Raw genomic sequence first — 17,066 nt, forward strand, 5'->3', positions numbered from 1 at the left:
AGGCAGCTCCCCTAGCGAGCTGGAGTTTCCTTCGCCTGCCCAGGGGGAGAGCGAAGGCTTTTGTAGCTCCCATCTCCTCACGGTCTCATCCGCTTGAGCGGTGCTTGTCCTGATTTCTTAGTTTTCTGTGTCTGAAGGAGAAAAGAGGCTTTTTTAGGATCTGTTTTTGCACGCGGGGAGCGTGTAATGGTAAGTGCCTACGGTTCTCTTAAGGAATATGTGTATGTGGTGAAAGGTTTGTTATTCTTGGTGTGAGGAACTTGTAAACCTTGGCTTCCTGTGAAGTGACTGTGCTAGGATGTGTGTAGTCTTTCCAAATCTCTTCAGTGCTTTAGAGAAATCTTTCTATTACCGTTATTTTAGTTTGGAAGCCCTATATAAAACACTATTCAGCAGTGTCAAGGTGAGGTAGCTATTCCTCTTCTAGAGGAAACTGAGGAAAACATAGGAGTGACTTTCAGTCCTGTAAGCAAAGGGAACATCGTTTCTTCTTCAGAAGGATTAGTGGAGAAGCTGTGTGCTGCATCTCCAGCAAGAGCCCTCAGAGTGGGGAAGATAACTCCAGTTAAGAACTGACGTTTATTTTTTGTACTAAACTCATTTAGTACTAAGTCTTCAGATAAACATCACAAGCTGAAACTTCAACTGCAAGGGGAATGAGATAATGTTATGCTAGCGAGGGAAAGTGAGGGTGCAGGCTGTGCTGCTGTTGTCCTCTCCCAAATGCTTTTTGTTTTCCTGAGCGAGTGGGTGGTAAAAGTACTGACTGCAAAAACAGTTGGAATAAATAACTTTGAAGGGTAGTGCTGAGGACAGAAAGGTTGCTTGTGTGTTGGGGAAAGTGTGACAGGTGTGTAGGAGACTTGGCTGCAGTTACCTTTGAGTAGGTCCTGTTTTAACCGTGCTCAGGTGGTTGGGTAAGTGGGTTGGTAGGCTGCCTTCCTGACTGTGGACAATGATACTTTTATTTTCTTTCCTTACTCTAGCATTGAAGTCAAGTGCTTTGGTTTTCTAACTGTCTTTGCTTTTCTTTTTTCGTATAGTATAAAGATAGGTTTATGAATGGAAAGTGTCTTCTGTCTTGAAATAAGATGCATTTTTTTTTTGGTCCCAATAGGTAGATGATTCAGCTACTGTAATGTTTTCCCTTCCTTCCAAGAATGAAGGACAAAGTTGGCATGCTGAGGCATCTTTTTGTCTTTTCCATTCCTACTGAGGAAAACTGAGTTCCTTGCCTTAGAAATTGCCCCTCCCTTTGGTCTTCACGAGCATAGATCTTCTTTTACCTTCTGCTGGGTAGTGTTTGAACTCACTGTTAAGTTAACATACTGTCTCAGCTCCATTTGGAGGAGACCCATCTCACCACTTCTCTGATCTATGGGCTCTTCTTCAGCTCTACTAACAGACAAATGCTGGGTCAAATCCCGATGAACAACAGCATGAGGTATATTTACTCATGCCCGTAGTCCCCCCATCTTTTGCATGTTCTGAGGGCTATAGAAAGGTGGGAATGGAAGGGAACAGCCAATAATTTTAGTAGCAAACTGAGTTCAAGTGAACTCATTCAGCCATTTTAGAATGTGGAATATACCTGATTTTTAGAGAATGAGCTATTTGGCATGTATGCTTTTGTAAGAGATTGCTCGGAGTGATTTTCTTGCTTTAGGAAGATGGTCCTTATAGACCTTTGAGGGATGACTAGCACTAAGGAGTGGATTCACAGTATCACAGTATCACAGATTTCTAGGTTGGAAGAGACCTCAAGATCATCGAGTCCAACCTCCGACCTAACACTAAGTACTCCACTAAACCATATCGCTAAGCTCTACATCTAAACGTCTTTTAAAGACCTCCAGGGATGGTGACTCCACCACGTCCCTGGGCAGCCCGTTCCAATGCTTAATAACCCTTTCGGTAAAGAAGTACTTCCTAACATCCAACCTAAAACTCCCCTGTCGCAACTTTCGCCCATTCCCCCTCGTCCTGTCACCAGGCACGTAGGAGAACAGACCAACCCCCACCTCTCTACAGCCTCCTTTAAGGTACCTGTAGAGAGCGATAAGGTCGCCTCTGAGCCTCCTCTTCTCCAGGCTGAACAAGCCCAGCTCCCTCAGCCGCTCCTCGTAAGACTTGTTCTCCAGACCCCTCACCAGCTTGGTCGCCCTTCTCTGGACTCTCTCGAGCACGTCCATGTCCTTCCTGTAGCGAGGGGCCCAAAACTGAACACAGTACTCAAGGTGCGGCCTCACCAGAGCCGAGTACAGGGGCACAATCACTTCCCTAGACCTGCTGGCCACACTGCTTCTTATGCAAGCCAGGATGCTGTTGGCCTTCTTGGCCACCTGGGCACACTGCTGGCTCATATTCAGCCAACTATCAACCAATACTCCCAGGTCCTTCTCGGCCAGGCAGCTTTCCAGCCACTCATCTCCCAGCCTGTAGCTCTGCTTGGGGTTGTTGCGCCCCAGGTGCAGGACCCGGCACTTGGCCTTGTTGAACTTCATGCAGTTGACCTCAGCCCATCGGTCCAGCCTATCCAGATCCTCCTGCAGAGCCTTCCTGCCCTCGAGCAGATCGACACACGCACTTAGCTTGGTGTCATCTGCAAACTTACTGAGGGTGCACTGGACGCCCTCATCCAGATCATCGATAAAGATATTAAAGAGGACCGGCCCCAGCACTGAGCCCTGGGGGACACCACTAGTGACCGGCCTCCAACCAGATTTGACTCCATTCACCACAACTCTCTGGGCCCGGCTATCCAGCCAGTTTCTAACCCAGCGAAGCGTACGCCAGTCCAAGCCCCGAGCAGCCAGTTTCTTGAGGAGAATGTTGTGGGGAACTGTGTCAAAAGCCTTACTGAGGTCAAGGTAAACCACATCCACAGCCTTTCCCTCATCCACCAAGCGCGTCACTTGGTCATAGAAGGTTGTTTCATAGAAGATTGTTTCACCCTCAGAGAGGGTGAGGCAACCAGCCAGTGTATGACTTCCAAAGACAACATATGCTCTCCCACCTGTATCTCTTATGGTGTTTACTATGTTTTTATCCAGTATGATGCATTTGTTATCTTTTCAGTTCAATTTAGTTTGAAAGATGCCAGGGGTATAATATGGAGATGCTTATTCAGATTCACATTGGGAATACTACTATGGTACTGAAATACATTTTGTAATGTGACCGCTTATTTGTGATGTATTTTCTTCAGGTTTGTGATTGCTTTAAAATATTTTTGCAATATAAGTTGTGTATTTTGAGAAGTCTTAGCAATGATGAAGCTTTCTCAACTTATTTTGCAACAGCTATACTAGCTTATTTCCTATGAAGTCCAGGAAAAACGGCAAGAATTACTTTAAAACAAAATGAGGTTATATCTTCCTTTTTTAGGGATCATAGTTGATCAAGGGAAAGCTGAGAAATGGAAAAATAAGCTGTAAACATAAGGAATTCTCTAAATGAACTGGATTGTGCTTTTTCTTCTGTGTGAAACTGAGAAAAAATGCAAATGCAGGCCAGCAGAAGCATCAATTAAATCTTTTTCCAGAACATTTGATTTTTAATTGTTTTTTTTTTTGTGTGTGTGTGTAATGATTTTTATATTAAAAAAAATCATTTTGAAATAGAGATTTAGGACGGTTTGTCACTTCTCATGTGCAAGATGTGATATATCTTCCCCTCCGCCAAAAAAAAGTCATTTTTGTTATTTTCTTGGTGTATGGTTGTGGATTATTTGTGTGGGCCGAGAAAGCTTATAAGCATAGATATCCAGTGCTCATTTTTAAAGGAAAATGTAAATGTCTTTCATGAATTAATGCTGGTAGTATAGTATTTAAGTTTTGATGTTGCTTTCTTAGCTGTTAATCTCAGGGAATTGTTGTGATTTGTTTAGTGATAGCAGTTTTAAAATGTTCTGATTTGGAATGTCTTAAATAGCCACCTTTTGTTTGGGAGTAGCTGTAACCATCAGGAAGACCAACCTCCTCCCCTTCCAGTCTGTTGGGTGCTGAGCTCTGGCCAAGAAGAGAACCGTAGCAAAGGTGTCTTAGCACTTCTCTGGATAATGTTCCGTTACTGCCATACCATTTTTGTCCACAGGAACCTGGAATTCCTTCATGATATTATAAGTGTAGGCTTTGAGGTGGACAGTTTACATGTTCAGAAAGCTGAATATGATCTCTTTAATTTACAATAGGAATAATGAGAGATCTGTGGTGTCAGGATTTCTTTTTTGAGAATTGCGGCTGCAATGCATCTAAGAATTTGAGGCACACTTCAGAATGTCAAGTTGTGTTTGGATGTGAGGGAAACTTTGATAATTTGGTTGTTCAGCAAGGCTTACGTTTTTCTGAGAAGTTTTAGGATCAGATTTTTAAAAAGGGACATCAGCTTTCTAGATTATCATGAAATTAGCTTAGAAACTCATTTTTACAGACTGGCCTTTAGTGGAAATAAAGCTTCAGACAAGTTAACATGTGGCTTCTTTAAAGAGCAAAGGATTTCAAATGAAATCTCACTTTAAATAAACATTTTTTTAAGCTTCTCCTTGCATGTCATGTGTTAGCATGCATTATCCTATCCTTATAAAGTCCCAGTGCAGAAGTAGCATCTAGCAGCTAAATTCTACATAAATGGGAAATAAATGACTTTGGTAGGGAAAAGTATGAGAAACTTCTAGAATTAAATCACTTAAAAGAATCACAAATTGTTTGAGAAATGCTGGGAGTGGAAACTTCAGAGAAAGATAAAGGATGCAGGTACACATGAAAATGATATGCTGTAGTTACTGGGATAACCATGGACTTGAGGGAGGAAGTCACTGGAGAAAGCAATGTATGCAAACTTGGACTAATGACTGCCTAGCTGGGTGTAACGTGCAATTTATTTCTAAGAATGTGAAAGAAGTATAAGAACAACAGTTTCTGCTGTTCCTAAATTTAGTCCAACAGATCACAAATTGCACAGATGATTGGTAAAATGTGGGACAACCTCCTACCAAGTAAATAGTTCAGGCCGCTTGGAGTGAAAGCTGCCTTATTGGCCTTACTATTCTACCAACTTTGAGAGGCTAAGAGAACACTCTGGTGATTTCATTCCAATTTCTAATGGAGGTTTATTGTGTCTGGACTCACAGCTACACTGTTTGGCATCTGTTTGGCTTGTCTCATCACAAAAATAGCAAATTAAATGAACTTGGAGACTATAGTACTCTAATTTCCAGAAACAGATTCCTGCTTGTTAAATAGGGGTTGAATCCTGTTGGAGATTGTGCTGCTGCTTCAGTTTTCAGTATCATTAACTGAGCACTTCTCATGGTCAGTAAAATTAATTTACAGGTAAGCTGCTAAGAAGAATATTTCATTACATCTGTATGTGCGCTGGCTGAATCCTTCATTTGTTTATAAAATGTTATAGTTTGTATTATTTCTATAGCAATGTGAACTTTTCCTTAAACGTTTTTCCTTTTTTTTTTTTTGTAATGCATTCTTTTCCTCAAAATATATTGCTGTTGAAATAGAGCTCTTCTGTCTTTGAACAACTCAGATTAGCGGGCAAATGAGAACAATTTGCTTTACCATGTCCTTTTGTTGACCAGTGCCAAGTAATAGTGCAAGAAACTGTTACTGTCAGACGCTTCTCTGGAAGAAAGGCTCTGCTTTGTAAAGCATGCTGATTTTTGGTGGCTAAGTATTTGCAGTCACAGTGTACCTTGGCTTTCATTTATATATCTTTTTCACAGGCCTCATTTAAAATCTTCTTAGACAATTTGTTTTTCCTTAAGAAAAACAGTTACGATAGCATCTGTTATGAATGTCAAATGTTCACATCAAAAGCCTTGAATGACTTCTAACTTGCACTTGTCAATTGGCATGGTTATGCTCAACTGAGATGGGTTCAGTGCCAGTGCAAATGTGGAAGATAGCGTCATGCTCTGAAGTTGTTGATAACCAGAAGTGGTTGGTGAACTCCTGTTGGCATTTTCTGGGAAAAAATAAAGAAAGCTGCAGAAGTGGAATGCCTTCTAACAGTTCCAGGGTGCTGATTTTATGCTGAATGAGGGGTAACCTACTAAATCACCTCTATCACCTGCAGAGCCTGCACTCCTTGGAGGACTTTGATCTGATGTGGCTGAGGCACAGCCAGTGTTTGTTTTTTTTTTTTTTTTTTTGGCACGTTTCTCAAATGTGTGAACCCTTATATCCTAGCGAGGAGAACAGAGGTGACAAGTTCAGCATGTTTTTGAATTCTGTTAGCTTCAAAGCAAGCTGAATGTGCTAATGTATGCTTTTTAATTTATACTTGAATTACGTATATATGTTGCTACTTTTGAATCCAATAAATGTAAAATGCTGAGTGCATAATTAGCATTGTGTGCTAAAGCTTATGTATCTCCCAATATTTAAGAATTGAGTTTTATCTAATCCAATTTTGTTGAAAATGTAGGAAGTTATGCAGGTAGCCTTGTTAGCTGATCCTATGGCTGTTTGTTTTTCTTCTTAAAAAGGAAATTTTGTAGCAAAAAAAGAAAAATGTAGCTTTATCCTGTAAACATGTAAGCCTGTGTTTAATAACATTCAGGTGGGTAGCCTTAGTGAATTCAATAAAAAAGAATCCATTGCGTAGAAGTACCTCTTATTTCTAAGACATGAGTTTGAAATACATCTTAAAACGAAAATTATTATATTACCGTAAATGACAGAATATGAATAAACATATCTAATATGAAAGTAGACAAACCTGCAAGTCTAATTATAAATTCAGTCAATTTCCCTGTAAATTATTTTTAGTTCTTAGGTTTTATTCCTAAAACAAATTAATTGCTGACTTTAATGTGTTTAATATATGCATATGTTAAAAGATAAATGGCCTTACGTTTCAAAGAGTATTGGTATGAGTGTTGACGTATAGATGTTGGCTGTTGCATGACCATGCTTAACAAGTTTTTGGGGTATTCTACCATTGTTGCCTTAGTTACTTTACTTTTTCTTAAATGTGTATTTTGACATTGTTAATATTCCTGATCCATCCCAAGTGACTCTTCCTGTTGCTTTTGTAAGGAATTTGTAAGGAAATATTTAATATCATGACATTGTTCTAGTGGTTCATTCTGTGTCTTTTGTTGTTAATTGCTTATAACCTCGTCTGCCCTCATGTATAGCAAAGGGAAAGATAGATAATAGGTGATGCTTTATGTCTTAGCGTTTACAAAAGCTTTTGGCTTGAAGCAATATCTTCAACATAAACACATTTGTTAAAAATGTTAAGACATTTTTTAAAAAGTGTAACTTTAATGAAACTGTTATTTGTACCACTTTTGAAGATCAAACACAGACTTTTTATCACCTTAATTCTGCAAGCTCTTGGAGCAAGGTCTAGAGCATCACAGCAGCTCTCCACACTGGTTCTTCCTTCCAAAACCTTTGTAATGATCCTTAGCCTATCTTCCTTTCTTGCATGATGACATAAGCTAATGTTGCACACATCTGCAATAATGCTTGTCTTCATAAGTAGGTGTTGTTTATGCTCCTGGTGGGCTCCAGTAGTCCAGAGTATGTGAATGAGAAAAATGAATGCACAAGACTATACAAAAAAAATTAAAGACTTCTGTCAGAATCACAACTTGGTGTCATTAGCATGCCTACAATTTGAAGAGTTGACTTTTAAATGATACCCTTACCTCCATCACATTTGATAGAACCCTTGACAAAGCAAAAAATATCCCAAACATTTCAAATTTGCTTGCTCACAAACAAAGCAGAAATGCGGACTAGATAATAAGTTAGCAATATGAAGTTGCAATGTGAATTGACCTACTTGCAGCACTTTGGATGCTCTAAGGCAAATGAGACTTCAGTTGAGAAAAAGCTTGGCTGTTCAAGTCATAATATAAATACATTATTTCTGACTTAAAACTTTTTTCCCTTACCCTACTATTTTCTTTACTTTTTTTAAACATAATTATAAAAATGGAAATTTGAGCTGAAATAAGTCTTAAATTGATTCTTTGCCTATGTTAATAATGAAAAATGTTGTATTGCTTTAAAAAAAACACAACTTTATCTGCATTTCTCATGTCCTTGAAGTTACAGGTGCTCTGCTAAAGAAGCTTTAAAAATCAGTCTTTTGTCCTTAATAAGTATAACTGCTAATGTATTGGTTAAAAGGAAGGGAAAAAAAAGCTGGATTTCTTGTCATTCTCTATTTAGAAATAATAGAACAAGACTGGTCTTCTAGTTTTTGTTATAAAACTTTCATGCTGTCTCAGATTGTTCTTATTTTTAAGCTCTAACTTCTCAATTGTAATAGATAATTAAATCTGTAACAAAGATAATATTTCTGTAAACTGTTAAATAGTCACTCAAGCTGGGTAGACTTTGGCAAAAATAAAGCAAAATTGTGCTGGTCAGTAGGCCTGATTTTTAAGGTACTCTGAAAAATGATATCTGCTTTTATGTGTTTTTTTTTCTTCCCCAGAAGAGACCATTTTAGTTATTTTTTTTTAAGACACCTAACTTTTATGTTAATTAGTAGACACTAAACTAAAAATACTGTTTGTCTGGATAACCAGGTGCCTTAAAATAATCCCACATAAAAGACCTGAGTTCATAAATGCAGTCTTGCGTTGATAAATGAGATTTGTTAGGGAGAAAGAAGTAAGAGTAGAGGTGAGGTAGAGTAAGAGGCAAGTGACAAACACTTGCAGGAGCCTTTGGAAGGCACAGTGAATATAAGCTAGGATACAGAATCTAGCACAGAAGACACCTGCACACTAAAATGTTAAGAACTCTTTCTCTGAAAGACAAATGCTTGCCTAACCTTTAGGAGTATCTGTATATCCCGAGAATGTCATTATGGTGCAGGAAAGCTGAGAAGAGTCAAACTGTAAAGATGCTTCCAGTGGTCTGGAACATATGTTTTTCTTTTAATAATTGTGATTTTTTTTTTCCAACAAAAATAGGAGCTTAACAGTAGAAGCTGAAGAGAGAGCAGACAGGTAACAAATCATTGACACTGAAGTCAGGACTGTGCTTTGATAAACTAAATCAAGCATTTTTGCCTTTTATATTCAAAACTTTACTTTTAACAATGCTTTGTTAATTTCAGTGCTTAATATGTTAAACAAAGGATGAGGCCAAACATTCTTGCTTCTTTTGATTGACCATTGAATTAGAATAAACTTGGATAGTGATAGCTCCCAGCTCTTAGCTGGGAGATAACTTGCTGTGCAGACTCTAGGGGCTTCCATCACCAAGAACTGGCGGTTATGTGTAGCCCTTTAGCTTTTATAAAGATACAGTGTGTTATCTGGCAAACCAGTGAAAATTAGCCCTGATCATTCTGACATTACTTGACTGAAGAAGCCTTTTTTTTTTTTTTTAATACTGTGACCTATCTTCAGGTCTTTAGTATTTGACACAATTAAAAAAAGTCTTAAAATACTATCTTCTCTTAAGCATTTTAGAAACTCTAGGGAGGCGTTTTTGGCACATGCAGGAGCGCAGGAAAGATTTCTTTGAGTGGAAGCGTTAGAGAGAAAGTGTTAGGAATTAGTGTTCCAGCAAGGAGGTGGCCTAATCTAAAGTTACAAAGTAATGCAGGTGTGAGTTGAAGTTTAAATATTACTTATATTTAAAGCCCATTTCTAATTAATATTTAGCTTTCAATTTGATTGAAAACAGTTGCAATGTCTCTAACATTGTAATAGAGAGAAGCTGATGCATTGCAAAGTGTTGTACCTCTAATGAACACCAGCCTTACTTTAAAATTGTGAAACTCCTATAAAAGGGAATTGAAAAGGTATTGTTGACTCTTCACTTAAGTATACTCAAGAGTAATATAATTGACAATCCTGCTAATTCAGTCAGAACTGCTTGCTCCTCAAGATTTTTAATACTGCATTTTGAGCACTTTCTGATTGCATGATGAGTGTTAATTGCTGTTGCTGCACCTGACAACATTAGATTGCATGACAGTTTTTCCATGTATTTGTGTATTTGGCAGCCATTTCTTTCTTCGTGCACTATTTCTTTTGTGTGAAATAGAAACAAAAGCCAGGTAGGTGTGATGAGCTATTGCTGTGATGTGATAAATGCCGAGTCTTTCATTTAGCATCAGTGGGAGTTGAGGGACATCACCAACTTGCAAGATCAAAACAGACTTTGTAACTAACTTTGTACACAACTACATAGGCACTAGTTGTGTAATTACCTACAAAAAAAAAAAAGTAGTGAAATTAATGCTTATTGACAATTAAATATAAAACAACTGCAGGAGACTATAGTAAAATTTGCATTTACTTTAGAAATTCAGACTCGGGGCACTCAAAGGAACCTAAATAAAGACGATACTGCTTTTAACGTCATGTATCTTTTGTTTTTCAAAGTTCTCAGAATAGTAGACTAATAGGAAGAATTGGTTGGGATTTTTTCTCGTGGTTAAAAAATGGGGGGAAAAACAAGCCATTTGATTTGCTTGGTAATGGTAAAATAGCAAAAAAGAAAAAAAAAATTGCCCTTTTTAATAAAAACAATGTAGGGCTTGTAGTAATTCCCATATGAACCAACATTTTGTTCATTATCTTTTTGTTACTTTATTAAAAGAAAACATGCTGTGCTGCTCAGATTGAATAAAGGAAGCATACTGTATAGGAGCTTTTGGTTCTCCATACATAGTTTGCATCATGTTGATGTTTGTTTTTTTTTTTTAAGCAGCACAGATGACAAAAAAATGTAAAGAAAGTATTCTTTTTTTTAAAACAATTAAATACCAAGGTAAATGAAAAAGATGTGCCAGAAATATCTCTGGCTCTCAATCACTACTTTAAATACACCTGCATATCCTGGCTTTTGTGTACAGTGCTGTTTTTCTGTTAAGAGTATGTACATAATTATTTCTTATATATATGCATACACACACACATGCTCTTTGCCAGGACTTTTGATTTATGGAGCAGAATTTTTTCTGAGAATCTTCTTCCTTAGGGGTGTTTCTGAGTGTAAGGTAGGGAAGATGAGTTCTAGTGGAGAATATATCTTCTGCATCATCTCTTAGTTTTTCTATTTTGTTGCTTTCACTTTATATTTTGGGAGCTTTATAGTACTGAACAGTTTTAGACAGTTTGGAAGCCACAGAGTATATTAAATATCTGATAACTTCTGCACTTAGCTGTCTCTGTATATTATCTGGGGAGGATAGCTGTAAGGGAAGGGCTCTCTTAAAGCTTTCATCAGTATTACAAATGTTTGAGCTCTTGGCTGAATGTGAGTGTTGGGGAGTAGTCCTACAGAGCTATTAAGTATTTGGCTAATATCCAAACTTACTGCTGACCAGGTGCCTCTGGCCAGAGGGGAGACAGAAACTCTAAATTGGGTCTGAGCTTTCTAAGCATAATTGTCAGGATATTTTAGTCTACATGATCTGCCTTTTGGTGATCTGTTCTGCTCCTGCGTTGCCTGCCCTTGAGGATGGTGTAAACAGCCCTCATGGGAGATAACATTGATGCAAAGTCAGAAGGTGTCTCCATGTTCAAATACTGCTTATTGGCTCATGATAAGGAAACAGGAACACTGACCTTATGAGATGAATAGCATACCCCTGTCTAAGCAAGAAAACACACCTAAAAAGCCAACAACCAAAACCAAATCCGATAACAGCAAAAAAAAAAAAAAAAACAAAAACACACCCCTCTTTATCCTTTGTTAAAAACGCTTGGGTGCTGTTAATACTAGGAAGAATGATTTCTGTACAGTTGAGATGATTTACATTTAGCAGTCAGTGTATTTCTTGAGTGCAGTGTGAATATTTGATCATATTATGTTTTCTATCATGGGAATATCTCACAAGGAGAAGTTTGCCATGTTTTATCTCCAGTCCCATATCTAGTTATTGAAAACTTTCCATGCTTCTTGGTGTTTTCCAGCATAGTGTTCTCTGATAATGTTTTTCAATAAAATTGTTAAATCTGTGGAATAGCTAGACTGCATGCTGTCTGGCACCTGCCTGTTTGTGAAGCCTTTCATGAGAAACTGGTGAGAACTGTGTGTGCTGTGGCTATGCTGTGGCTATGTGGCTGTGTGGCTGTGGCTATGTGCATCAAAGCTCAAAAGCCTTAGCCTGGAGTATCTAATCTGAGAAGGCTGTGCTATTTAGGCCTAATATTTTACAGGAGAGACATGCAGTGTAACAACATATTGTGACTTTTCTGAACTGAATGAAGAAGAAATTTCATTTCATGAAAAAAATCTGTTCAGATACCATGAGCTTTCGTCCTGCAAGATCTGGTTTCCATTTTTCAGCTGAACCATCGTGATTCACAGAGTTTAGGAAATAAGTAAAATAGCTCCCAATCCATTCTGAGGCTCAATTACAATGCCTCTATGCATTTCTTTTTATTTATTATGATATCAGAGATTGACAGATGCAATGCAGAAAACTGTCACTTTGAACTTGGTGGCACTGATTTGTTTAAACAGCTTTTTGATGAAATTACTTCTTGTCTGGAGAAGGGCTGGTGGAAAAAATCAGTGAAAAATTATTGGGTTATGTGAAGACAGTATTTTGAGGAAACTGTAATTATACAAAATTTAAAAGTAATGCATTGGAGAAGCAAGTGAAGTGAGACAACTTGTTTAATATTGTATTGGAATTCTGTGTTTTAAGTCTATATTAAAAAAAAGATAGTTAAAAGGCAAGTAAAACACAGTGTCTGAGTTGTAAACGATGTGGATAATGTTGAACCCGTGTTGTTTTTGCCTGTAGAATGCAGGTGATGAGATGAGAGAGAAATGTGAAAAATAAGCTGAATTTAGAACAGCCACCACAAAGTATTCTAGCCTGAAATAGACTTTCTTATTTGCTGGGATTTTCAAGGCTGATGAGAGCATAAGGGGTGGGGTAGTGGGAGAGGTTTTTTCCATGAGAACATATGCTTAATTTTCTGAATACTTTTATGTAGTTATATTCACAGTTGTGTTCTGAAATATTAAAGTCACAATAATAATGGCTATCTTAAGTCATACAGGTATACATTAAAAAGCAATTTCTGAAGTAAGAAAATGTTGAGACAGGCAATTGGGTGTCTGCTTTTTTCTAGTACTATTATATCATATTTTAAAACCCAAAAGAACCTTTTCATTCATGGGAAAACACATTCAGTAGGTCTGCTGTCTATCCCAGAGCAGACTGAATGAATTTGAGTGACTTTTCCTTTCCAGAGAAATTTTGAGGGAGATGCAGTCTTCATGAGTTGTATGGGAGCTCCTTTGTGCTCTGGTATGTGTACTGCAAGACCTGTACCTTCTGGGCTTCTCCCAAGAGGAAGGGTTGTCTCTGTAGTCGTGGGTACAGTGTATACGTAGGTCTATACAGCTCTCCCGTCCTTCCCATTGTGAGGCTGAAATTCCAGTTTCTACTTGATTCCATTTGTCTTTTTTTTCCACCCCTCGTATTATGGCATGGAAAGGTTTTGCTTTAGTTTAACATCCTTGAAATACTGGGGGGAAAAAAAGATTGCTCTACAGCATTTCTTTATTTTTATTTATTTATTTATTTTGCCCATAAGTTAAAATGCTGATATAAAAGCAATACAGTTTTCAAGATAGAATCATTTGTGTCTTTCCTGTCCACCCTGGGCTCAAACAGACCAGTTCTTTTCCAGCCAGTCCTGAAGGAAGAGGAGGGTAAAGTGGATCTTTTCTCTTACTCTCTCTTTTCTTCCAGTGAGTAGATAATGATCTCTGCAGCAATTGTTGAGGCCCTGAGGCTGATATTGCCTATTCTTATCTCAAATTCCTGATGCACTGAGACACACCATAAATTTTCCTAAAGCCAGGCTCACTGTATAAGCAATAAGGAGTACAGAATGGTGTAGATGCCTTTCTTCTGTCTTCCACAAAGCAATGGTAGATGGCTTCTCCTGTATGTGAGACTCTTCACAGCCACAAAGGAATGCTCAAGGTTTATCCTTAACTTCAGGTGTATGTACTTCCAGGTGAAGGCCCACTTTTACATGCTTTCCTTTTTTGTTGTTTCCAAGACAGATGGTCTGTACAATCAGATTGTAATAGGCAATGAATTGCTAATGAAATAGATAAATACCTACAGATTATTCCTAAACCAGGACTTTCAACTTTCTGTCTGTGAGCTATCCTTAGTGGCCAGTGAAAGTTAGTAATGTTTGTATTGGAGTAAATTTTAATGGAGCAGCCTGGGTGCAGTACAAAGAGTTCAGAGTTCCCAAATTATTAATATTGAATGAATGCCACTCTCATATTTTTCCCAGCACCCACAGTGGCGTTGTTGACAACATTTCAGTGTAGTGCAGTGCCTTCCACTGATGAATTTCATGGCTTTTGATGCACCTTGGGAAAGAGGTGAAAATTCACAGGAATGGCCACTGATGTATTATAGTAGTTTAAACAAATTGAACAAGGTGAAACACTTCAGCTGGTTCAGACGCATAATTATAGGTAAAAAATGCTGGCTATTAAATGTGATGAAAACGTAGTGCATACAAAGCAATTCTTAGAATTCGTGTAAGCCATGTGGTGCGTGTATGTGTGCGATAACGGGGGGGTCAGTGGAGAACTCAGTGTGTTTCTTGTTTGCTGACACTGTTAGTATCTGTAATGTTTCATGCTGAAATTGTTGGTGAGTATTTAGTACACTACAGATTACTAAAAAAAAAAATTAAAACTTCCTTCTGCCTGTCTCAACACTTTATGGTGTGGATTTTTTTTCAGATATTTAGGAAATAATCTATAGATAATGAGGACGCTGTGAGGGAATGGTTAAAGATTACAGGATTTAATGGAATCCATCTTTTGCTCTTCCTCCAATTACCTCTGAATTAATTGGTACTAGATCTGATTAATGAGCACCAATTTAATTAATACCATTGATTTTTTTGAGACAGATTAGTTTTAAAAAAATCAGTAGACCTACCATATCCTGAAGTCTTATTTGTATATTGATATTTATGCTATATAAAGCTAATAAACTTATTCAAAACTTTGTAAATATGTAATAGTAGTATAGTATTTTATAACAGTAAGAACATCTGATCCACATCGGTCTGTTTGGTTAAATAAGTTGTGAAGATAGTTCTATCTCAGTAATATGCATGGGGGGAGGCGGGGATGGAACTCCTTTTATGAATGAAAACCTAGATTATTGTCGTGTAACCTTTACTTGAGAAGCTGATTAACAACAAATGTTAGCAAATCAGTACTTCATTTAACAAATAATGTGTTGTAATATTGCATTGTATTGTTTAGGAGGAAATAGTCACTCAAATCAGCTTGTATTTTTTAAATTTTTATTCATAAAATGGTTCTACTGGGTAAAGCTGAGCTATTTGAATGTTGCTTTCTTCCTCCTTTTTCTTATCCAAAGTCTGTTTATTAATCCAAACACAAAATAGAACCCCTGCCTATTTCCTTGTTTTCATCTAATGTTAGTAGAGAAAACACAGAGTCACTGAATTCCTATTTTTATACTATCTTTTGAAAATGTAATACTGTGTTTTGGGTGGTTCTTAATGCCAGCAACAACTATTGTTTCTCTCCTTTCTGTAATTCCTATGGTCAGTCACTTAAGTCCATTAACTTACCAACTCATATGCATTTTTGGGTCCATGGTGTTTATTGCAACATAAAGCTTATTAAACTAAGTCAAAATGTCAAGGTATTCTAACAAGAAAGAAATCAGCATTTTTTTTCTCTGAATGGAACTAGTTTTAAAATGCATTTTATCCAGTCATCCTAAATACAGAATGTATTAAAAATTTTAAAAGTAATCACTCTAGGAGAAATGATATGTGCTCATTACTTTCCTCGTTGTAAACTTATTTGCCAAATGGGGGGAGCTTACTTATTTTGTAATATCTTTTTTCCCTTCTAGGTATCTGATTTTGGAGGAATAGCTTTTTGCCTACTGGAAGAATGCAGTGAAACTGCCAATATTTCTAGCTGGAATTAAAAGTTTAATATTCACCTTTAGTGTTACTAATTTCTTACTAAATAGTACCTCAAAGTAGAATAAAGATGTATGGAAGTGCAAGAACAATCAGCAACTTAGAAGGAAGTCCCTCCAGGTCTCCTCGTTTGCCAAGATCTCCTCGCCTAGGCCACAGGCGAACAAGTAGCGGAGGAGGAGGAGGAACGGGTAAGACATTATCAATGGAGAACATCCAGTCCCTTAATGCAGCCTATGCAACATCTGGACCAATGTATCTGAGTGACCATGAAGGTGTAGCTTCTACTACTTTCCCAAAGGGCACGATGACTCTTGGAAGGGCTACAAATCGAGCTGTGTATGGTGGTCGAGTCACAGCTATGGGGAGCAGTCCTAATATTGCTTCAGCTGGACTGTCCCACACAGACGTCCTTTCTTACACTGATCAGCATGGAGGACTGACCACATCTTCACACCATCATCACCATCAGGTTCCTTCTATGCTGAGGCAGGTTAGAGATAGTACCATGTTAGACCTGCAGGCTCAGCTTAAGGATCTACAGAGGGAGAATGATCTTCTCAGAAAAGAACTAGACATTAAAGACAGCAAGCTGGGATCCTCCATGAACAGCATCAAAACTTTCTGGAGTCCTGAATTAAAGAAAGAAAGAATATTGAGAAAGGAAGAAGCAGCCAGAATGTCAGTTCTTAAAGAGCAAATGAGAGTTTCCCATGAAGAAAATCAGGTAAGTAATTCTGTAAGTTTCTTCCTGTTGATTCATGGCTAAGTACTAGATATTTTACTTATAATATTGCATCCTACACTGGAACACATTTGACAATAGTAAGAACTTTGTTTTATCTGCATTGGGCTGTTAATAGAAAAGGACACTAATAAGAACCTGAATGCAGGTTATAGTTTTCTCCATGCAGCATTCTTTCACATTGTAGCTGAAGACAATGATTGTTTATCACCAGCTTATTTTATTATTTTTGAGACTTCCTGTAGTGTATTTTTTAGCAACAGTCTAAATATACTCGGCAACCTTTTCTGAAGAGATGCATGAAGCATTTATACAAAAGTGTAAACAAACATCCAGAAGCATATTTTGCAT

General features: G+C 37.7%; 1 protein-coding gene across 20 annotated transcripts in view; it reads left to right on the forward strand.

Annotated features, from left to right (window-relative positions):
* The window catches only part of ERC2 (ELKS/RAB6-interacting/CAST family member 2), a 523,782-nt gene that overhangs the window by 13,565 nt on the left and 493,151 nt on the right, over positions 1 to 17,066 (forward strand). For 19 of the 20 annotated variants that reach the window (XR_010834045.1, XM_048047550.2, XM_048047548.2 and 16 more), the window contains one exon: positions 15,898 to 16,697. Coding sequence is in view for 19 of the 20 variants with exons in the window: in XM_048047550.2 (XP_047903507.2) it covers positions 16,041 to 16,697 (657 nt within the window). In the remaining variant the exon portion in view is untranslated. Of the gene's footprint in view, positions 1 to 51; positions 190 to 15,897; positions 16,698 to 17,066 lie in introns of those variants that run through there. The other variant, XM_048047551.2, reaches the window with a different exon arrangement.

Source organism: Anser cygnoides, chromosome 10, assembly GCF_040182565.1.
Source record: "Anser cygnoides isolate HZ-2024a breed goose chromosome 10, Taihu_goose_T2T_genome, whole genome shotgun sequence".
Taxonomy (NCBI): Eukaryota; Metazoa; Chordata; class Aves; order Anseriformes; family Anatidae; genus Anser; species Anser cygnoides.